The 23,201-nt window shown below is 59.3% G+C and overlaps 1 protein-coding gene across 1 annotated transcript in view; it reads left to right on the top strand.

Moving 5' to 3' along the window:
* Nucleotides 1-23,201, top strand: part of DNAH17 (dynein axonemal heavy chain 17) — a 100,853-nt gene that overhangs the window by 72,602 nt on the left and 5,050 nt on the right. The window contains exons 55-72 of the mRNA XM_030888141.2: nucleotides 633-797; nucleotides 2,687-2,782; nucleotides 2,877-3,094; nucleotides 5,368-5,575; nucleotides 6,061-6,176; nucleotides 7,318-7,510; nucleotides 7,785-8,020; nucleotides 10,502-10,624; nucleotides 11,811-12,015; nucleotides 12,183-12,347; nucleotides 12,723-12,863; nucleotides 13,043-13,213; nucleotides 15,636-15,758; nucleotides 16,565-16,758; nucleotides 17,812-17,960; nucleotides 18,748-18,875; nucleotides 19,837-20,064; nucleotides 22,323-22,514. Of these exons, the coding sequence (XP_030744001.2) occupies nucleotides 633-797; nucleotides 2,687-2,782; nucleotides 2,877-3,094; nucleotides 5,368-5,575; nucleotides 6,061-6,176; nucleotides 7,318-7,510; nucleotides 7,785-8,020; nucleotides 10,502-10,624; nucleotides 11,811-12,015; nucleotides 12,183-12,347; nucleotides 12,723-12,863; nucleotides 13,043-13,213; nucleotides 15,636-15,758; nucleotides 16,565-16,758; nucleotides 17,812-17,960; nucleotides 18,748-18,875; nucleotides 19,837-20,064; nucleotides 22,323-22,514 (3,051 nt within the window). The remainder of the gene's footprint in view (nucleotides 1-632; nucleotides 798-2,686; nucleotides 2,783-2,876; nucleotides 3,095-5,367; nucleotides 5,576-6,060; nucleotides 6,177-7,317; nucleotides 7,511-7,784; nucleotides 8,021-10,501; nucleotides 10,625-11,810; nucleotides 12,016-12,182; nucleotides 12,348-12,722; nucleotides 12,864-13,042; nucleotides 13,214-15,635; nucleotides 15,759-16,564; nucleotides 16,759-17,811; nucleotides 17,961-18,747; nucleotides 18,876-19,836; nucleotides 20,065-22,322; nucleotides 22,515-23,201) is intronic.

Genomic DNA, 23,201 nt, shown 5'->3' with positions numbered 1-23,201 from the left:
GGGGGGCAGGCTATCAGGTGCTCACTGACCAGGGGGACCCATGAGGGCGTCAGCTGCAGGAATGTCTCTCACTGTTCAGGAGGCTGGGGGTGGGGATTCGGGGTCCCCGCAGGACCATGTTCTGCCCTCCTAGGCCCCCCAGCTTCTCAGCTGCTCCAGGCATTGCTCAGCCTTGTGTGGCCAGTGCAGCCTGGTGCGTTTTGCCAAGCTGCCTCCTCCACAAATGGAGGGTCCGTGCCCACCCCCACCCCCTGGGTCCAGCCAGTCTATGCTCACTGCCTGGCTTCGGGTCCAGCTTGGCTGTTCTCACTGGATTTTACGTGATGACCTGGGAGGACAGGGCGGAGCATCCCCTCCTGAGGTGGCACGGGCCCAGAGGGGCCCGCAGCCCTGGGATATGGTTAGCCTTTCCTGGTGCCCATCTGAGCAGTTCTCCCTGTGGCACAGGGTCGCTGTGAGTTCTGCGTCTGAGCGCTCTGGCCCTGTGTACACGGTTGTCACCCAATAGGAGCGGCCTCCGTTGGACAGAGGAGACTCTGCCAAACGTGGCCCCTGGGCCTTCACCTGGGTCCCCACGGAGGGCAGTGCTTGGAGGGCTGCAGCCCCGCTCTCCCATCTCCCCGGCCCCCCAGGTGGATGACCTGAAAGCCAAGTTAGCCGTGCAGGAGGCTGAGCTCAAGCAGAAAAATGAGAATGCTGACAAGCTGATCCAGGTGGTGGGTGTGGAGACGGAGAAGGTCAGCAAGGAGAAAGCCATTGCTGACGAGGAGGAAGCCAAGGTCGAGGTCATCAACAAGGTGTGTGGGACCTGAGCCACGGAGACACTGCCCCCCACCCACCCACAGCCGAAAGGGAGCATGGCCCCAGAGAGGTGCTCTCCAGGACCTGTGAGGAACGCAGGTTCCCAGGACCCGCCAAGACCTGTTGGCTCAGGGCTGCCTTTGATTTCGTGCGGCTCTGTGACTCTGGGGACCCCTGGTGACAGCATGGGGTGCTCCTGAGGGTTTGTGGGTTGTCATCTTCATGGAAGGAGTCCGGGGTACAGTTCGGTGCCTGGCTGCTGAGCCAAAGCTCAGTGGGCGGAGCCCGCCAGGCACTGAGCAGAGGAAGAGGAATTGGGGTCTGGAGACCCTTGGGCAGCTCTCTGTCATGTGGAGTTGCTTCAGGGAAGCAGGTGGCCAGGCTGCTTCCTCCATGATGCCCCTGTGCGGGGGCAAACCTCCAACCCAGTGCCCCCAGGGACCTTTGGGCTGCCTTGTAGCTGGATGGCCTGTGGTTCCCAAGCACCCTAGGGTCCTCAGACAAAGCTCCCAGGGAGTGCCTCTCACACAGGTTGAGGCAGTCCCAGGGCCCTGGTGTAAAGGTTCCTGGCTGGTGTGGGGTATGACCAAGAACCAGACCGGGGGGCACAGCCCAGGATCCATGTCTATCATCCCTCCACCTGCTCCCTCTGTGTCACCTGTGTGTCACCTGTGTGACCATGTGGTGAGCCAGTGGACAAACGGTGGGAGGGACCGGCAAGTGCAGGAATGAAGGGATGGATGCAGGGATGGATGGATCAGCGAGTGAGAGTGAGCAAATGAATAACTGCAGGAGTGAGTGAGTGAATGAATGATGCACGAATAAGTGCCTGACTGAAGGCATGCACACATTAAATGAATGAGTGCAGAAATGGGAGAATGTGAACAAATGAATGAGCAAGCGCATCAATGAGTGAGTACAAGAATGAATGGATGAATCAGTGAGTACATGAGTGAACGGATGTGTGCAGGAATGAATGGGTGTGTGTGAGTGAATGAATAAGTGCAGGGATAAGCGAGTGTGTTTGAATGGATGTGTGCAGGAATAAACGGGTGTGTGCATGAATGAATGAATGAATGAGTAGGAATGAACGGTGTGTGCATGAGTGAATGAACGAGTGCAGGAATGAACGGGTGTGTGTGAATGAATGAGTGCAGAGATAAACGAGTGTGTTTGAATGAATGAGTGCAGGAATAAACGGGTGTGTGCGTGAATGAATGAATGAGTAGGAATGAACGGTGTGTGCATGAGTGAATGAATGAGTGCAGGAATGAACAGGTGTGTGTGAATGAATGAGTGCAGGGATAAGCGAGTGTTTGAATGAATGAGTGCAGGAATAAACGGGGGTGTGCATGAATGAATGAATGAGTAGGAATGAACGGTGTGTGCATGAGTGAATGAACGAGTGCAGGAATGAACAGGTGTGTGTGAATGAACGAGTGCAGGGTTGAACCGATAAATAGAGCTGACCTCGCCTCCTTGGTGAGGGGCTGAGCCAATAGCCCTCGGTAAACCACACGATGGGCAGTTCCCGGGGGTGGGGTACACAGCAATATGGAGACACAATAAGACACAGAGCCAGGTGGCCTGAGTGGCCCTGGGTCCCCCTCCTCTGGGAGGCTTGAGTCCAAGGAGGAATGAGTCTCCTTCCAGAGCCCAGTCCCTCCTTCCACCCTGAGACTCGGCACAGGCAGGGAGGTGGGGAGAAGAAGGGGGCTGGCATGAACTTACAGGGATGCAGGGACACGAGGCTGAAGGGACTGGCTGCTGGGGACTCACTGGGCCTCAGGCCACCTTCAGGGAGTTGTCTGGGGCCCCTATACCCTCTCCCCTGACCCCCACCCCAGAGGAGTTTGGGCTGACCTGCCCACCTGGCTCCTTCCAGAACGTCGCTGAGAAACAGAAGGCATGTGAGACTGACCTAGCCAAGGCAGAGCCAGCCCTGCTGGCAGCCCAGGAGGCCCTGGACACACTGAACAAGGTCGAGGGAGCCAGCAGGGTGGTGGGGGGCCAGGGCGGCCCCTGCCGCTGGCCCCCAGGCCCATGTCCAAGCTGTCACCTCTGCCCGTTTGCAGAACAACCTGACGGAACTGAAGTCCTTCGGGTCCCCCCCAGACGCCGTGGTCAACGTCACGGCTGCCGTCATGATCCTGACAGCCCCAGGGGGCAAGATCCCCAAGGACAAGAGCTGGAAGGCGGCCAAAATCATGATGGGCAAGGTGGACACCTTCCTGGACTCGCTAAAGAAGTACGACAAGGAGCACATCCCCGAGGCCTGCCTGAAGGCCTTTAAGTACGTCCAGCCGCCCACGCTCGGTCTCCTGGGTCCTCCCTGCCTGCCAGGCCCCAGCACAGTGCAAGTCCAAATGCCAGCCGGGTGGGGAGGGGCCTGGGCTGAGTAGACCCAAATCCACACTTCCGGTGAGAAGCCAAAACTCCGGCAAGAGCCTGAAGTCAAACCTTCTCCCTGGGAAACCTCTGTGCTAGATCTTCAAGCCTCAGCCCTTGGATGGGGATTGGGGGTGGGGAGTAGGAGGGGCCCAACCAGGTCACCAAAGGGCATCTGCTTCACCTAAGTCCAGTCCATTGTACCTGTTCAGGAATGGATTCTGACTCCTACCAGTCCTGGGGGGCAGAGCAGAAACCCCTCATGCCCCCATAGGATTTCCAAAGCTGCCAGGGGGTTCCAAGTGCTACCCTTAAGGTTAGCAGCCAAGTACTTAAGCCACGGTGCCACCAAGGCTCCACCAGGTGCACAGGACCCGACTCTAAGCGACCCCTGTACACAGCCGAACCGAGCACCACCTGGCCCCGTGCCCACCTCGCCATCGCTGCTGCTGTTGGGCCCCTGCTGCAGCCACGGTTGTGTGCCCACAGCTCCAGCCTCGTTCCTATCACCGGGGCCCTATTTCCAACTCCCGCGCCTTCCTCTGTGTCCAACTCCCACACTCGGGTTACCTGTGATCACGAGGCGTGGCCCTCAGTGTGCGTCACAGCTCAGTGTCCAGGAAGCCAGCGGGCACGTCCGCAAACAACGGAGAGAAGCTTGAAGCTGCGCCAGGGAGGTTTCATCCGGCGCGGGCCCACGGTCCACGCTCATGCAAGCAGCGGTCGAGAGATGGGGCGACACGCCGCAGGGGGTACGTGTGCTGCTGCAGCACAAGGCCTCTCTCAGAGCCAAGTCTGAAAACCTTTGAAGACACACCTGGTCCAAGTCATGGTCTTTTCAGTTGCCCTACTATGCGTCTGAAAGTCGGACACTGCCGAGAGAAGAAGGACGGTGTTGGCGAAGAGCGCCAAAACTGCAAACAGACTGATCCGTCTGGGAAGGAGGCCGGCCAGAAGGCTCCGTAGAGGCCTGCGTGGCCAGACTCGGACTCAGGTCCTTTGGACGTGTCCTCAGGAGAGACCAGTCCCTGAGGAAGGACACCCTGCTTGGTCAAGTGGAGGGGCAGCAACAAAAGGACGGCCCTCGTGGAGATGAACGGACACCCAGGCTGCGAGGTCTCTGTGAGTCCGAGCCCACTGGACAGCGCCTGACGCCGACGGCATCACCGGTGCATCTCGATGGCATGTGTGCCTGTCACCAGTGGTGCTGCGCTTCAGGGGCAACCTTGAAAGGTTCTTTTTGAAAGTGAATGTCGTGTCGTTTCTCTCGAATTTCCCATGGGTGTGCCGAATCAGAAGGGCCAGGACCGGTCCCTCCACCATTTACCTGTCGGTGTGCCCTCCTGTGCTGGCTCGTGTGTAGCTGTGATGCTGGAAGGTCTGTCCCTGGCATTTCAAGTGCCAGCAGGGTCACCCGGCATGACGAGGCTTCTGCGGAGCCCCCAGGCGTAGGGACAGACAAAGAAGGGCTCGGCCGCCCACTTCAAGGAAGGAGCCGCTGACAACTTTAAGGGGAGCTCCGGAACATGGTCAGCTCCTGCAGGCCTAGGGATGGAAGCAGACCACGGTCGGCAATAGTGCCGGAGGACGGAGGACGGGCCCCTCGGGCCGGGGCGCTCAACCGTGCAGCAGAGAGGCCCGTCCCTGGAGAAGGACGTCACGCTGGTAGCGGGCAGCGGAAGAAAATGAAGGCCCTCACGAGATGGATGGACACAGCGACCGCGTCTGTCTGCTCAAGCACAGGAACAATTGTGAAGGGGGGCAGGACCGGCCAGACTGGGCAGTGTTTCCTTCTGTTGTGCACAGGGTCTCTCGGTCCAAACGGACGCTAGGGCACCCACAGCAGTGCCCAGGTGTTCCATCCTTAGGCACGGTCCATCTTGTGTGGGAAGGATTTCCGGTTATTCTAGATTCACACTTCTTGCATGGTGGTCAAGTGACCTAAAGATGGTATCGGGGGTAGGGGGATGGGGTGTCTCAGTGCTGGCAGTAGGCCCGATTTCCCGCAGGGTTGGGGTGCAGGGGATGGGGAGGGAGTGAGGTTAAGATACCAAACAAACCCATCAGTGTTAGTAGCCGGTAGGCAGAGCCCCAGAGCTGGGGGCAGTGGAGGACGAGGACCCCAGGGTTGCATCCTGCTGGGTCCCACCCATCAGCACCTTCTGCCCCACCCCGCAGGCCCTACCAAGGCAACCCCACGTTCGACCCCGAGTTCATCCGCTCCAAGTCCACGGCGGCAGCTGGCCTGTGCTCCTGGTGCATCAACATCGTGCGCTTCTACGAGGTCTACTGCGACGTGGCCCCCAAGAGGCAGGCCCTGGAGGAGGCCAACGCGGAGCTGGCCGAGGCCCAGGAGAAGCTGTCCCGGATCAAAAACAAGATCGCCGTGAGTGCTACCACCTGGGCCCCCTTCCCTCAGTCTAGCCTGCTGAGTGAGGAGCTAGGGATGCCACCCAGGGACGCCCCGATGGTTACCCTTACTGTCCACACTCGGCCGTAGACTCAGACACTCTACTGGACAGGGCAGAACCGCCCCCTTGGGTTTCTGAAGCTCTCAGCCTTTATGGGCGCGGGGAGCCTCATTGTTCTCCCTCAGGGTGGCTAGTGAGCTCGAACCACAGACCTTGTAGCCTAACCCGCTGCACCACCAGGGGCCCTTACATTTAGGTACTGCCCCAAATCCCAAGCCCACTGCCATTAACATGGACCAGTCCCAACTCGGAGCCGTCCTGCCTCCAGTGTCGGAAGCTACATGAGCAGGAGCGTCCGCCTCGTCTTTCTCCGATGAAGCGGCTGGTGGGCTCAAACTGCTGGCCTCACGGTTCACTACCGTGGCCCCACTTGAGGCCCTCCCGCCCTGTTGCTTTCCAGGAGCTCAATGCCAACCTGAGCACTCTGACGTCCGCCTTTGAGAAGGCCACGGCCGAGAAGATCAAGTGTCAGCAGGAGGCGGACGCCACCAACAGGGTCATCTCCCTGGCCAACAGGTAGCCCTCCCCTGCCCTGGCCACACGCCCCTTGGAGGAATGGAGGGACTAAGCCCAGGCCCTCCCAGGAGACCCGGCGGCACTGTGGGCAAAGCGTTTGAGCTGCTAACCACAAGGTTGCCAGTTCAATCCCACCAGCCGCTCTGGGGAAGAGCGTTGAGGCCATCCACTCTCACAAAGACTGGAACCCTAGGTAGAGCCTGTCTGGGTCGGCATCCACCCAAGGTCGGGGTTCGGTTTCCAGGTGCAAGGAGCATGCGGCTTTGGCTTCCGGATCCCTGTGTCAGCTTCCTGGAGCTGTCGGGGTCTTCAGACAATGGGAGCTTGTTCTCTCAGCTGTGAGGGCAGGGCTGCTTGCTTCTGGAAGTTTCCAGGGAGCCCATCCATTGCCTCTCTACCAGGTCCTGGTACCAGCTCGCCACAGCCCTTGGCTGGAGGCTGCATCCCTCGTGTGTGTGTGTGTGTGTGTGTGTCTGTGTCTGTGTGTCTGTGTGTCCATGCCCAGACCTTCCTGGCCTCCCTGGATGGTGTAGACAGTAAACACCCTGGGCTCGGCTCACTAAGTTGGGGTTCCAGTCCAATGCAGAGGTGCCCCGGAAGAAAGGCCTGGCAATCTACTGCCTCCTGAACCAGCCACTGGACGCCAGGCCACTCTGGGGTCACCATGGTTCCCACCCCTCCTGTGCCAGGGGTTACCCTGGGAAGTCAGCTCAGGCGAGGTGGGGGAGGGGCACATCCTGACGGGCAGAGCCAGGAGTTGCTGTGGGTTCCCAAGCAGACCTGGCAGCACAGCAGACATCCTTCCGGGGACCGGGAGCTGACGGTCTAGCTAGCTCACACCGAGTGGGGATGTCTTTAACACGGGGAGAGTGCCCAGGTGACCCGAGGCGGGAGCCGCTTCTCGCTGTTGGGGAAGATGGCGCCGGTGGACTTCCTCCACGCAGGTTTGGGGAGGTGGCCACAGACGTTTGATTTCTGAAAACATGCCCCATGGTGTTCTCTGTCGAACCACCGAGCCAAGGGAGTACTCGGCACGCCAGAGATCTGCACACTCTGAGGTCGGAGGGCTCCCTGGTGGAGCGCCCCTCCTGGCCACACACGCCCACGCACACACGTGCCTGACCGGGGGCTCCCGTTGCAGGCTGGTGGGGGGCCTGGCGTCGGAAAACGTGCGCTGGGCGGAGTCGGTGGAGAACTTCAAGAAGCAGGGGGTGACCCTGTGCGGGGATGTGCTGCTCATCTCGGCCTTTGTATCGTACGTGGGCTACTTCACCAAGAAGTACCGCAACGACCTCATGGACAAATACTGGGTCCCCTACATCAATCAACTCAAGGTGAGGCCCCGGAGCCACACGTGCCGGCAGGCGGGGTGCACCCAGACCCGGCCGTGCAGGGCTCCGGAAGTGGCCCCCATCGCTGAGGCCGGCCACACAGCCACTGCGGCCCGAGCGAGGTCAGAGCCAGCACAGGGGCGAGCCCGGCACCAACACGGATCCCTGGTGGCGCAGTGGATGCGGCAGCCCGCCTCTCTCACGATGTCCAGTCTCAGAAGACCCGTGTGTCCACAGCCCCTGCGCGTCGGAATCGACTCAATCCATGCACCCGCAGGTCCCCATCCCCATCACGGAAGGCCTGGACCCCCTGACACTGCTGACGGACGATGCCGACGTGGCCACCTGGAACAACCAGGGCCTCCCCAGCGACCGCATGTCCACCGAGAACGCCACCATCCTGTGCAACACGGAGCGCTGGCCCCTCATCGTGGACGCGCAGCTGCAGGGCGTCAAGTGGATCAAGAACAAGTACGGGAAAGAGCTGAAAGCCATCCGCCTGGGCCAGAAGAGGTGCGTGCGCAGGGCGGGGCTGCGCGGGGCTGGCCTCGGTGGGGCGGCGGCGGAGGGCAGGGAAGAGCCATCTGGGGCCCCTTTGAACCCCATTTTGCAGGAGCCGGCGACCGAGCTGGTCCTTGCTGGGGGGGGGGGGGCCTGGGGCGTTGAGCCTGAGGGACAGACCTCAAACTCAGCTCTCCTCCTTTTCACACTTCTTAAACTCCACGTTCTCACTGTCAGATTGTCATTTTAATTGTATGCATATATGTATATGGTAACAATGTTAAAATGAAAAGGACACACACACACAGACTTTAAACCGCTCATGGGAATGTTCCAACATCGTTTATGTGATTCAACTTTTCCGTAAATTTTTTTGAAGCCTTCATGTGTGTATGTATATAAGCCCTCTCATGTGCATATACATGTGTGTATATGCACATATGTGTGTATGTATATAAACCCTCTCCTGTGTGTATATAGATGTGTATGTGTGTATGCGTGTGTATGCATGTATGTGTTGTGTGTATGTGTGTGTATATATCCATATTCGGGCAGAGTAAAGCTGCCCCCGCATGGGTTTCTGACACTGTAGCTCTTCACGGGAGTAGAAAGCCTCGTGTAGCTACCTCAAAGCGGCTGGTGGTCTTGAACTATTGAGCTTGTGGTGGGAGACCCAGTGTGTAACCACCTCACCAGGGCTCATCTACATGCACATGTGTCTGTCAGCACCTCTTGGTGCTGTCCTGTAGTGCTGAGTGTTGAACTAACTGCAAACCCACCAGCTGCTCTGAGGGAGAAAAATGAGGCGGTCTGCCTGGGAAGGAATGCCTGGGGTCGCTGAGGGGTGGATATCTGTGCGTGTGTGTGTGAACATGTGAGTACATGTGTGTGTGTGCATACCTGCACATGGGTATAGGCATGTGCACGTGTGTGTGTGCACGTGGTATTTGTGTCTTGCATGTATGTTCTTGTGTGTATACATGTGTTGTATATGTGCCTGCATGTGTCTATTTGTGTGTGCATGCATCTATGCATATGTGCATATGTCTATTATACACACACACTGCACCCAGCTCTTCCCACACACACACACACCCCCGAGCTAATTTCTGGGGCTCCCATGACACCCCACTACAGCCGGTGCCCTCACATGACGGCGATGTGCCCCCTCCCAGCTCTGGAGGCCAAGGTCTCAGTGCAGGGTATCAGCAGGGCCAGGACCTCTCACTCGCCCCCTGGAGCCTCTAAAACTCGAACCCACTGCCCTCACGTGGGATCTGACTCACAGCATCCAAGTGCCCCGTGCAGAGGCTTCTGAAAGCACACACCTAACAAACAGGCTGCCGTCTCTGTCCAGCTAGTGGGTTCAACCCCACGACCTGTGCATACCTACTGCACCACCAGGGTTCCTCTGAAGGCTCTGGAGGAGGCTCCTGCCCCCCCCACCCCCGCCCAGCAGCTCACCAGCAGGTGACTGGGCTGGAAAGTGCCTGTCTAGAGGGCACAGATTGGCCGCCCAGCAACCGGTCCCCTTATCATCCGGAAGGGGCTCAAGTCAGGCTGGGCCTCCTGCTGGCTGCGGAGCCTCGGGGGACTTTCACCTCTCTGCAGGCTGTTTTCGCAGCGTGGTGGTGGTGGGTGCCATCACTGGACTCCAACCCACAGTGACCCCACCCACATGCCATAGAAGGAAACACTGCTGGCCCCGCAGCGCCATCCTCCCAGCCAGTGCTGTGTGAGTGCCCATCTGGCTGCCATGCCCCAAGGCCTCTCACTGAGAGCCTCCTTCCTCGGTGAGCCCTGACTTGACCGAGCCTGGTGTCTGTCTCCTGCAGCCCTGGTGGCCTAGCGGGTACGCACTGGGCCGCTAACCTAAGATCCTCAGTTCAAACCCACCAGCTGCTCCTCGGGAGAAAGAGGAAGCTTTCCAAGGCCATAAAGCATTAGCGCCTCGAGAACCCACGGGGGCAGAGCTACCCTGTCCGACCTACGGGCTTGCTGTGAGTCGGCATGGACTCGATGGCCATGAGTTTGATTTGGGTTGTGTGTCCTTCTCCATGAACTGGCCCCTCCCGATGACATGCCAGGGGGAATCGGAGCGGGCAGAGCACTTCCAGGCTCCCCCTGACCCCCATCAGGCCACCCAGGCGACCTGCCGCAAAGCCCTCTGCTCCTGGGCAAGGGCAGGTTGCTGGGAGGGGAGGTGCGCTGTCTGCCTCTTGGTCCCCTCTCTCGTGCGGTTTCCTGGTCACTGCATCCTACATACAAGGTCCAGGGTGGTGCCGAGAGCTCACACGCAGCTGATCACCAAAGGGTTGGTGGCTCAAACTTGCCCGCAGTGCCATAAGCAAGACCTGGCGATCTCCACCCACAGAGAGCACGGCCCGGGAGTGCTGTCGGGCCCGCTCTGTGACCGAGCCCACTGCAGAGCAGCAGGTGTGGTTTGGGTTTGTCCTGTCGGCAGTCGCTCAGCCCGTCCTGGTGTGCCCGCAGCTACCTGGACATCATCGAGCAGGCCATCTCAGAGGGGGACACCCTGCTCATCGAGAACATCAGCGAGACCGTGGACCCCGTGCTGGACCCTCTGCTGGGCAGGAACACGATCAAAAAGGGAAGGTGAGGCGTGGCCGTCGTGCAGTGGCTTCCTTTGGTGACGCTGTAGGTTAAGTGTTGGGCCGCTAACCGCAAGGCTGGAGGTTCAATCCCACCAGCCGTTCTACAGGGGTGAGGGAGTGATCCTGTTCCTGTACCAATGTCCAGCTTCAGCGGAGTCGAAATCGACCCCAGGGCAGAGGGTCTGCTTTGGTTGTGCTTGTTTCCCTCTGCTCACCCGCCGTCCACTGGGAGGGGGTTCCTGAAGGAGCTAGCCAGTCTGTAGGGACCCCCCAGCACCCAGCGGGCGAACGGGAAATTGTGGGGCCAGGCCCGACTGGGAATGCCTCTGGGCAGGGGTCCTGGGTGTGGTGGCCTTCTTCCTCTCTCCCTGCACCTTGCAGATCCGGAGCCTGCACCCCGTTGTTTAATTTTCATTTTGTTGAAACTCACCTGACACGAAAATAATCATTTTAGAGTGAGCGATGCAGCGGCATTCGGTGCGTTTGCAATGCTGCAATGCCCTCCAGCGCCATCTGGTTCCAGAGCACCTTTATGCCCCATTACGAGACACCCCAGACCAAGAAAGCAACGAGGCCCCATCCCTGCTGCTCCCTCTTCCCACAACTGCTCCCTGGCAACCACCAGCCTGCTTTCTGTCCCTCTGGAACCACCTGTTCTGAAGAGCTCACAAAGTCTGGAGACCTTGTGTAAGTTCCGGAGAGCTTGAATAAATCCTAGAGGCCTCGCATAAATTCTGGAGAGCTTGAATAAATCCTAGAAGCCTTCCATAAGTTCTAGGAGCTTGGCATAAATTCTAGAAGTCTAGCGTAACTTCTGGAGGCTACACATCCTGAAGGCCATGTGCAAAAACAAATTCAAGATGGATCAAAGACCCAAATAGAAACCACACAATTGTTAAGACCACCAGTGAAGAAATAGGGGGACAAAATGAAGGACCCCAATATGAGGCATAAACACACTGCTGAGCATGATGACAAACAGCCACACGACAGTAGACACAACTGGGGCCAACTGAAGACAAGACATCTATGCACAACGTGCGGCTTTGTCAAGAGCCAACAGACCCCAGGCAGGAAGGTGACTGGCTGATAAAGGTGATCTGAAAGACAGGCCCTTGAGCCCCGCCCAGGTGCGAGGCGTCATCCTATGTGTCTCTGCAGCCCCTTCCTCCGCCCGCCCCCACCAGGTTCATTAAGATCGGCGACAAGGAGGTGGAATACCACCCCAATTTCCGCCTGATCCTGCACACCAAGTACTTCAACCCCCACTACAAGCCCGAGATGCAGGCTCAGTGCACCCTCATCAACTTCCTGGTCACCAGAGACGGCCTGGAGGACCAGCTCTTGGCCGCCGTGGTGGCCAAGGAGCGCCCGGACCTGGAGCAACTGAAGGTGAGGGAGGGCCTGCCGGCGGGCGGCCATGACATGACCGTGGTCCCGTGCCCCGATGACTTCCCGCAGCCCGGTCCAGGGCTGTTGCAGCTCCACTGCCGGCCCGCACCCCTCGGGCGAGGCCAGGATCACCTGAGGCTGCGCCCTGGCCTCTGCCGCCCGCGCAGGCGAACCTCACCAAGTCCCAGAACGAGTTCAAGATCGTCCTGAAGGAGCTGGAGGACTCGCTGCTGGCCCGGCTGTCGGCTGCCTCTGGGAACTTCCTGGGGGACACGGCCCTGGTGGAGAACTTGGAGATCACCAAGCACACGGCCAGAGAGATTGAGGACAAGGTGCCGGGCACCTCCCGGGATGGGTACACTGGTGGCCGGGCATCTCCCTGGGATGGCGTGTGGGCACCTGGCACCTCCCCAGGGCAGGCCCATGGGCAGTTGGGCACCTCTCTGGGCCAGGCACACAGGCAACAGACCACTTTCCCAGGCTGCGCACATGGGCAGCCAGGCACCTCCCCGGGCCAGGATGCCTGGCACACATCTGGCTCGATGGTCCGAGGAGGAGCCCTGGCCCAGGAGTGAACCCCAGGGCAGGGGGAAGTGTCGGGATCCTCACCCAGCAGCCCCAAGTCTCCCTGCGGTGGCTTCTGAAATCGAGAGTGGCAGAGCCAGGGTGGGGGCACAGACACACACCCCCGCCCCCTTTGTTCCAAGGTCCAAGAGGCAAAGATCACGGAGGTGAAAATCAACGAGGCCAGAGAGAACTACCGCCCGGCGGCGGAGCGAGCGTCCCTGCTCTACTTCATCCTTAACGACCTCAACAAGATCAACCCGATCTACCAGTTCTCTCTCAAGGTCAGCCGGCAGCCTGGCCTGGGCCACAGAGGAACCCCGAGGCCCAGCCTGGTCCCCTCCAACGCTGCGCACACTCTGCCTCCCCACCAGCCCACCCCCGAGCCCTCCCCTCCCGTAGAAACAAACCCACATGCCCGCGGGGCAGCGCGGGCCCTGGGTGACACCATGCCGGCCCCCAGGCCTTCAACGTGGTGTTTGAGAAGGCCATCGTGAAGACGGCCCCCTCAGACGAGGTGAGGCAGCGGGTCATCAACCTCACGGACGAGATCACCTACTCGGTCTACATGTACACCGCCCGCGGCCTCTTCGAGCGGGACAAGCTCATCTTCCTGGCACAGGTGACCTTCCAGGTAACGATGTCAGCCCGCAGTGCCCTTGGTGTGCTCCCCGAGCAGGGCTCCTGTGCTGTAAGCCTTTTCCCTGGGGGCCAGTATTGAAGCCACACAGCAGCAAGGAGCGATTCTAAACCATTCTGTTATCGAGTGCTCCCCCGTTTCCTGAGCCCAGAGCCCACAACTGTGGAGACAATCCAGACACACAGCCATCCAGGCAGAGGCCACACCCACTGGGCCCCTCGGTCTCCATCCGCGGGAAAGAAGAGGGCTGTGAATGGAAAGGGGACCAGTAGCCACCAGCCCAGGGGACTCAGGTGCACTGATTGGCCCCTCCCCATCTGCAGCAAAGAAGAGTGAACGGCCAAAGCTCACTCCCATCTCGGTGCGTCCCTGTCGGACAGGGCAGAACTGCCCCTGTGGGTTTCCCACACCGTAACCCTTCATGGGAGTAAAGTGACAAACACAAGAAAATAAAGGGAACTTGTTAGAGTAACCCAGCCTCGGACAACCGCGGGGTCCATAAGCGCAATCGTATGGCGATAATATATAAAGATTATAGTAAAGTCACAGAACAGGAGAGAGGAGAGAAGAAAAATAGTCACATCTTATGGTAGCAGGCTCACCTCCGGGACGGCCGTGATCTCAGCAGCCAGGTCCGAGGAGAGAGACTCTTTACTGTCTTCGGATATTTGTAGCCCTAAGACATGCATATTCAGTAGCTATATATGTCCCAAAGTGGGTGGTAACCACAGTAAAGTCCCTGAGCTCACGGGTGAGGAAACCTAATACCTTCATTGGAGGAAGGCATGGGAGGGAGAATTGGGTGCTGTGGCGGGAGGAGCTAACAAGAATGTCTGCCTCTACAGGGAGACAGAATCAACCATGTGCTCACTTTAAGGCAGCACACTTGCTAGGGGAGAATCTGTGGGGATGATAGTTAAAACAGGATCATGTACTTGACTCTACCTCTAACTTACCAAAGTGGCGGCTTTCCTACAATGGAATACTAGCGTTCCGGATTCCCTCTGCTATAAGTTAGGGAATATCGTCTTGGTCATCTTTCCCTCCGTGTGAGTTTCGCACAGAAACTATGGCCAGTAGGAAACCGGTGGACTAAATAGATGAAGCAAAGGTCAACATCCGTCACCTGAGACCCAAAGCACTAGATGGTGCACGGCCACCACGCCCACCTGCTCTGAAAGGGATCTCACGGGAAGGCCCAGGATAGAGTGGGAGAAAGATATGGGTCAGAACTTGAGATCATACAAGAGACCTGGCTGACTGATGAGCTAGAGATAGGTGGGACACCCCTCGCCCCACCCCCACACATCCTTAACATCTGCAAAGAAACTTACCCCAAATTAGAATCATCAACCCTGTAAGATGAGCAGGGCAGCATTTAGGACCAGGTCCGAGGGGCAGGAGAGGGGAGGGATGGAAGTGGGATGAGGGATGAGCCGGTGTGAGCTGTGGAAGGTAAAACTGACCATCTGCTCGGTGAACACTGCTTCACACGACACGTCCTCTTGAAAACCGACCGGGCCTGTGCCTGGGAGGAGGAGCCCTGGCCGTGCAGGGGTGGAAGCACTAGAGGGTGGGCCACGAGTTCAGACCCGCCAGCCACCACGCAGCAAAAAGAGGAGGCTGCGTGCCCTGTGAAGGTCTGCGGTTACGGAAACCCTCAGGAGCTGTTGTGCTCCTTCCCGTGGTGCCCGGGGCGCTGGGAGCCGGAATCAGTCCACTGGACGGGGCAGGTTTGGTGTAGCTGGGCTTGGGGACCAGAGAACCGGCACCAGCACTGGGCTCAGCCCAGCCATCCCACACCGGGAGCACCCCAGAACGGAAAGCAGGTGTTGGATCAGAAACCTGCACTTTGCCGGTTAGCAGCCCTGCTCACTGCCATTTCCCGGAGCAGATGGCCTGAACCCCCCTCAGCAGAGGGTGGGGGAGCATTACTCAGCCAGGAAAAGGCTGCTGGGACATGGGGGGGTGCTACGTCAAACCTTGTGACCACGTGATGCTAGGTGAAAGATGCCCACCCACAGACCACGTGGCTCACCCCCAGTGGAACATGCACAGTGGGGGATCTGCAGACACAGGGTCAAGGGTTGCTAGTGTAGGGCAGTGGGCTCTCTTATGTGCTGCTGAGAATGTTCTAGAACCAAGGGAGGCGGTGGTTGCGCAGCCTTGTGAAGGCACTAAATACTGTTGGATTGTTTTTGTGTTACAATGATGACTGTTAAGATATATATTTCAACACACACACACACACACACACACACAGGCAAGATGAATGATCCTACCCAGCCCTAGGGGGCAGTACAAGGGGTCGGGGGGCCCAGGGAGCGAGACCTGTACCCTCCTCCCTCTATGCTCACCCGCCACCCCCAGTTGCTGGGACAACAGCCCACGCATTTGTGCCCTGACGTCCCCACAGGTCCTGTCCATGAAGAAGGAGCTGAACCCGCCGGAGCTGGACTTCCTCCTGCGGTTTCCGTTCAAGGCGGGGGTGGTGTCCCCTGTGGACTTCCTGTTGAACCAGGGGTGGGGCGGCATCAAGGTTGGTACCTGGGAAGTGCTCTTGGGGTGCTCACAAGGCCAGAGCACCCAGGGCTGGGCCAGCAAAGGTCTGCACAGCAAGGCAGCCATAGAGAAGGCCGCAGCCAGGCCAGGGACAGCTTGTCCTCCCCACCCTGAGAGGCCTGTCCCGTGCCCCACCTCCCACTTCAGGAAAGGGCAGGCAGGGTCCCTCAGGTCTCAAAGTCCTGGCGTCTTTTGGTTTGCTTCTCCCAAGGAGTCACCGGTGGTTTTGAACTGTTGACCTTGTGGTCGGCAGCCCCCTGTGTAGCCACTACACCACCGAGGCTCTCCTGGTGTTTTTTGGTGGGAGGCTCGAACCACTAACCTTGAGGTTGTGTCACATAGCTCCTGGTCCCTTAGGAAGCCCAAGCCCACTGCCAGGGAGTCATTTCTGACGCACAGCCACCCTGCACAGGGTGCACAGGTGCGAAAAGCCTCGTCTTCCTCCTTTGGAGTGGCTGGTGGGTTTGAACCGCTGACTTGACTTGTGGTTGGTTAACAGCCCAGCCCTTAACCCACGGCGACGCCGGGCTCCTCAGTAAACCTCCCAGCTGGAGGATGAGGTCATGTCCCTGGATTCAGTCCCCCTCCCCTGGCCCACCCCAGGCTGGCTACCATCCTCTGGGCAACCCCAGGTGGAGGTGTCCTGGGCAGCCCGGCCCTGGCCCGATCCCTGGTCCCTCCTCCAAGCACGCCCTCTCCTGAGGGCTCGCCGGTGGGCAGGTGTGCCTCGGGCCTGGTGCAGAGTGGTGGGAGGGCACATCGGGCGTCCTGTGCTGCCCGCAGGCCCTGTCGGAAATGGATGAATTCAAGAACCTGGATGGAGACATTGAGGGTTCTGCCAAGCGCTGGAAGAAGCTGGTGGAGTCGGAGGCCCCCGAGAAGGAGATCTTCCCCAAGGAGTGGAAGAACAAGTCCGCCCTGCAGAAGCTCTGCATGGTGCGCTGCATGCGGCCGGACCGCATGACCTACGCCGTCAAGTGAGGGTCCCTGGCCCCGCCCCACCGCCCACCAGGGCCAGTCATGGCCCCACTTGACAGAGAAGGACAGCGGGCCCCGTAAATCTCAGTCCCTTTCTCCTCTCGCCCCTCGGGGACGGGTGAGATCTCAAGACTGAGCCCTGAGGGGCCCACGGTGTCCCGGAGCATGGGGGACCTGTGCAAACAGAGCGAGATGAAGTCTGGCCGTCCCTGCTTCCAAGGGGCGTCCGCCCGGCCCCCTCCAAGAACGGGGGTTGGTCCCCGGGTGGCCATGGTACCTGTGGTCTCCTGTGTTCACTTCCTCAATATTTTAGGAAGGTACACAGTTCAATCCCTCACCACGGCCAGGTTTAAAATACACCCTGGATGTATGTCCGTGTGGTCATACATGTCATGAATAATGTCAAGCCCTCCCAACCGAGGCACCGGGAGTGGAGAGCTGTTCCCACCGGTGGCCCTCGGCCCCTCCCCTCACCCGGCCGCCTGCACTGGTCCCGCCTGGTCTACTCCAGGGTTAGGAATAAATAGCTGTCAAGGCCTCCCACTGGGAGGCGGGACTTACCTCTGACCTCCACGAGAATGGGCATGTCCCTTCCTTTGCCTTTCTTCCGGGGCACCTCCAGCCTTTCTGTCCACTGTCCAACACGTACCTGTTTTCAGTCCCCAGGGACACTCCTCCCAAAAGCCCCCTTTGGGGAGAGAAGCAGGCTGGTCTTTTTGCTGCTGGACCATTGCTGAACCCCAAACCCTTGATGGAAGCTTGGGGAGCTTCTAAGCATCCCCAGGCTACCTGGTGCCAAGACCAGGTCATCTAGATGCCCTGAGGGGATGCCCCCCTCCCACACCAGACCCCTCGCCTGCCCTTCCCCTGGCCCCCAGTGCTTAGGTGACCAGGTCCCCCATGGCGATGATGGCCTCCCATGGGGGACACGACACAGAGGGCATCTGTGTATATAGAACCAGGGCAGAAAAATGACCCCCAGCCCCCCTGCCTGCAGGAGAGAGCTGCTGTAGCAAGGGGCCCCCCTATCTGACCCACGGCCCCCTCCACAGGAACTTCGTGGAGGAGAAGATGGGCAGCAAGTTCGTGGAGAACCGCAGCGTGGAGTTCTCTCGCTCCTACGAGGAGAGCAGCCCCTCCACACCCATCTTCTTCATCCTCTCCCCAGGCGTGGACCCCCTGAAAGACGTGGAAGCCCTGGGTAAGTGGGCATGGTGACCCTCCCCCGGGCCGTGGAGACTACACCTTCATGGCCACCTTTCTCCGGTGGAGCAGCTGGGGTGTCAAGTACGGGCTTTCCAATTAGCCGCCCAGTGCACCTGGTGCGCCACCGGGGATCGTCACTGCGGACTTCACACCGCACCAGACTCGCCTCACCACCATCGAGTCCATGCCCACGCGCGCGACCCCACAGAACTGGGCAGAGCAGCCCCGTGGGTTGCCGAGGCTAAATCTTTCGAGAGAAACAGCCTCCTCTTTCTCCCTCAGAGAGACTGGTAGGTTTGAACTGCTGACCTTAAGGTTATCAGCTCAAGCCAGAGCCCACTAGTCCCCTGGAGCATCAGGGCCCTGCACATCACGGCCCCAGTGAGATACCACCCCCAACCCACACACTGGAGGAGTGTGAATTTTTAAAGCAGGCACCTCTTGGGCAAGATTGGCCCCCAGAAACCAGGCTATGCCCACAGTGGGCAACAAGGAGGGACTAGTGCCCATGGGGACAAAAGATGGCACAGCTGCTGTGGAGGTGCCAACACAGGGAAACCCCGTGGCAACAGCCCCACGCCTCAGCAGAAACCCCAAAGGATGGAAGCAGGGACTCAAGGGGCCAGGTACACTGGTGTCCCCTGCAGCACTGATCGCAACAGCAGACAGATGGAAACCACCCAAGGGCCCAACGCCAAGGGTGGGACGTGGGCCCAGAGCCTCCATCCCCACGCAGCAGCATTTCCACAGCCCCTGGTGTTTCCCGTGTTCCGCTCCTTCAGGGAAAAAGCTCGGGTTTACCATCGACAACGGGAAGCTGCACAACGTGTCTCTGGGGCAAGGGCAGGAGGTGGTGGCTGAGAACGCGCTGGACGTGGCCGCAGAAAAAGGGCACTGGGTCATTCTGCAGGTAACACGGGCTGGGCCCCGGGCATGGCGTGAGGCAGCCAGGGGTCTGAGTTTTATCTTCCCGGGGAGAAACCAGCCTCTGGGTCTGTCTTCATATATTTGTACACCCAAGATAGAGTCTGGAGACCTAAGTTCAGTCAGCAGGCCAGAGCCCCGCCAAAGGCTCATGTCCCGAGATCCGTAGGCCTGGTGGGCGACAGTAAGTGTGCAGAGAGGAGGAGGAAGGGAGCGTTCTTGGAGAACATCTGTGTGTCCTCTAGAGGCAGGCGGCTCTGGAAGGAGCTCCCTTCCAACAGATGGGTCAACTGACCAACTACAAGACCTCGTGGAACGCGATTACATCGCACCAGAGCCCAGGCCAGACTGACTCACAAGTGACCCCTCACAGGGTCTCTCGGCCAACAGGGGATGCGGGTCCTGCAGCCACTCCAGGAGTGGTGGTCCCCATCCAGGAGCTCCCCACCTGCCTGAGTGGCCAGGGGCCCTGTGGGCTCCGGTCATTGAGCAAGACCCCAGGGTTGAGAGCAGGGAGTCCCACAGAGTGACTGGACAAACACACTGGAGAGACATACTACACATCACCTCTGATCTCGCCCCACTGAGGGTAGGGGGTGAGGGGGTGGGAGCAGCCAGACCACAGGTGTTTGGTTACAATGTCACTGTCACACCATAACTAGACCATCCCTCCAACACTGAGCCCCTCCTTGGGGCCCCACCAGCACCTAGCTGGCCCCACTCACCCACACCCTCCACATGGGCCACCATCCAGGGTCCTGCCTGGTCCCACCTCAGAGCCCTGGCCTTGGAATCGTTTCCCACCCAAGTGGAGCAGAGGAGGGGCTGCTGGGGGGAGGGGCCACATCACCTGGGCTTAATGGGGGGGCAGACCCAGCTGGAGCAGGGGGCACGTGGTCAGCCGCTGGGGTCAGGCAGGCTCACTGAGCGCCAGGTCTGGGCTGCAGAATATCCACCTGGTGGCGCGCTGGCTGAGCACACTGGACAAGAAGCTGGAGCGCTACAGCCTGGGCAGCCACGAGGACTACCGCGTGTTCATCAGCGCCGAGCCAGCCCCCAGCCCCGAGTCCCACATCATCCCCCAGGGCATCCTGGAAAACGCCATCAAGATCACCAACGAGCCGCCCACCGGGATGCACGCCAACCTGCACAAGGCCCTGGACCTCTTCACGCAGGTGGGGCGCGCGCACATGAGGCGGGGTGGGACCCCTGCCGCCGGCGGTGGCGGAGGAGCCAGAGCCACGGGCCCCTGGGCGACTGGCACTCGCTGTGCGCTCCGGAGTCCTGCCGGCTTCGCTGCGCTTTGCAAACCTAGGGCCCTGGTGGCACGGTGGGCGTGGCACCGGGCTCTCACAGGAGAAAGATGAAGCTGCCCGCCCCCCATCTGGTTTTGCGCGTCCCTGACTGGTGGGCGGGGATGGGGACCTTGGCGCCCAGTGCGCTCCTGGCCTCTGGCCCCAGCCTTGGCTGGGATGCGGCGCGGAGGAGGACGAAGCGGCTGTGCATGGAGCGGAGGGCAAAGCCACGGGCCCGGTCACCCAGGTTCTCACCCGAGGGTGACCAAAGGGGGAGGAGACACCGGTCAGTTTTTGAGGACAGGCCAGGGCCTGTCCACTTCCCCGGGAGTGGAGGCTGACTGGGGAGCTGATGGTGTGATGCAGCAGAGCCGACTCCCTTTGCGGCTCCTGGGCTTGGAGACTGCGTGACCCTGGAGACTTTTATTCCAGGGGAACGCAGAGGTATGTGGGCAGACGAGGGGTTTAAGGGGTGGGTGTCAGGTAGACAGGCCGGCAGGAGGTATACAAGGCGGATGAAGGCCCCAGAGGTACCTAGGCAGGGCTGAGGTCTAGGAGGAGGATACTGATACCTGGGGAGAGTATAGGTACACAGGGAGGACACGTAGGTGTACTAGGACAAGGTGACCAGACATCCCGCTTTTGGCGGGAGAGTCCCAATTTTTAATTTTTCCTGCATCCCACGGAGTTTCTAAAAAGTCCTGATTTTTGGAAAGAATGCACGACAAGCTAGGGTATACAGTTTTCGGCTGCCGTGTGGCTATTTCACCAGGACGGGAGTTTTATCAATGGTTTCCCGCTTTACCAATGTTAAAATCTGGGAGTGTAGGACCACTGGTGTGGGGCGGCGGGAGACCCCAGAATGGTGTGTGCATCGCTCCTGGAGTGGAAGTTGGGGAGGGTCTGGTGAGACCAGGAGGGCAGAGGGGTTGAGAGTAACCCTTCCTTCCACTTCCTGGAAAGTTGTTGGGGGTAGGGGGATCTGCACACAAAGGGCTTCAGGAATCAGGGAAAGTCCAGGGTTGATCCAAGCCTCCATCACCCCCACACCCCCACTGCCCAAAGAGTGCTGTCCTAGCTGCCGCTCACGAGGGGCTCCATGTACGCCCTCCCCACCTCCCACGATGGGCATGATGAGTTGTGCCCCACAGGGTTTCCCTGGACTGACTTTTGGAAGTAGATCACCAGGCCTTTCTTCCTGCTGCACTGCAGTCTGCCAGCTCCTCCGGCTAATCGGGGCATTGAACCGGGGTCCCCTGCATGGGGGGCTGGGGTTTTACCACAGAGCCACACTGGCCACTCGTGCAAAGGTGGATCCCGTGTGACCTCACAAACCTGGAGGTCCAGAGCTGAGCTCCGGCCAGGCTTGCTCAGGAGGAAGAGCTGCCCGAGCCCCTTATCGGTAGCCATTCACACTAGCTTTTAAGGAGTTGGGCACAGTGCAAGAGAGCGCCCAGGCTTACAAAGGCAGTCCAGACCCCCAAACACTCCCTGCCGTGCAGTCAACACTGGCTCACAGCAGCGACCCCTTAGGACAGGGTAGAACTGCCCCTGAGTTTCTGAGACTGTAACTCTGTACAGTAGCAGAACGTCCTGTCTTTCTCCTGCAGATCGGCTGGTTTTGAACTGCTGACCTCGAGGTTAGCTGCCCAACGCATAACCACCGTGTCACTGGGGCTTGTGCACAGGGCTGTTACTTCTCATGAAGGAAGCCTCGAGGTGCCCCAAGTCGGGGAGCAGTTATTAGGAGGCAGTAGAAGCTGCTTGTCTTTGTTGTCGGGTGCCCATGGGCTGGTTTCTGACCAGGTGACCCCTGGACAGAGTTGGGCTGTCCCCAGGGCTCCCGGGCTGTCATCTGTCCAGAGCAGGTGGACCACTCTATTCTTCCATGGAGCCACTGCTGCTCTGAAACGACTGACCTTCGGGTGAACAGCCGAGCACTCGGCCGTTGCCCACTAGGTCTCCCTAATCGAGCTTGTTTAATGACACAGTCATAAAACCACATTTCCGAAAGAAACGGCGGAGGTGGGGTTTTCTCAGGCACTCCAGCCTGGCCCCTCCGGGTGGGACTTATGTGGAGCACTCTCGCTGACCTCGGGTGCTGGTGCCCATCCACCCCCATCCCCACCCCACCCTAGGACACCCTGGAGATGTGTACCAAGGAGATCGAGTTCAAGTGTATCCTGTTTTCCCTGTGCTACTTCCATGCCGTGGTGGCCGAGAGGCGCAAGTTCGGGGCCCAGGGCTGGAACAGGTCCTACCCCTTCAACAACGGGGACCTCACCATCTCCATCAATGTGCTCTACAACTACCTGGAGGCCAACAGCAAGGTAAGGGCCACACCGGCCAGCCCAGTTCCCCCTCCTGCCTTCCCTGCCCCTCTCTCCTCCTCCTTCCCCCTCTCTCTCCTTGCCGGAAAAGAGCAACATGGATTCTGCTAAAACGGAAGCAAAAGCAAGGATCGGTTTAGGGTGACGCGTGGGTGAAGGAGGGATGGGGGTCACTGATGGCTTCAGAGACGACTATGGGGACAGTGCCTGAATAAGTCGCAGCTCACAGAGGGCAAGGCTGTGTGGAAGATGAGGCCTGCAGGGGCGGCCCGTCCACATCAATTTGTGAGGAAGCCATCTTGCTCCGCTGGCCTAATGGACCAGGTCTGACGAACAACAGCCAAGGAGAGGCACCTCATCGGTTCAGCTTGCACAATTCCGACGGAAAAACTTGAGCAAACTTGTTCGCTTGTGGTGGTTAGATACCGTGGACTCGGTTCCAACTCATGGCGACCCTGTGTGAAACAGAGCCGCCGCCGCCGGCCCTGCACCACCCCCGCCATGGTTCTTGTGTTGGAGCCCAGCGTCACAGCCTGTGCTGAGCCCCCCACTTGACCATGCACGATGACCCCCTTAGTCTGTCTTTAGTTTTATTAGCTCTTCTTCTGCATGTCATACCATTCAGCCATTCAGCCATCAACAAGATTGGTACCGTGATCACCACACTCAATGCCGGAATATTCTCTT

Source organism: Echinops telfairi, unplaced genomic scaffold (genome assembly GCF_000313985.2).
Source record: "Echinops telfairi isolate 266 unplaced genomic scaffold, ASM31398v2 ScPeMD7_7458;HRSCAF=8496, whole genome shotgun sequence".
NCBI classification, from domain to species: Eukaryota; Metazoa; Chordata; class Mammalia; order Afrosoricida; family Tenrecidae; genus Echinops; species Echinops telfairi.
This window is presented reverse-complemented; position numbering and strand designations above follow the sequence as displayed.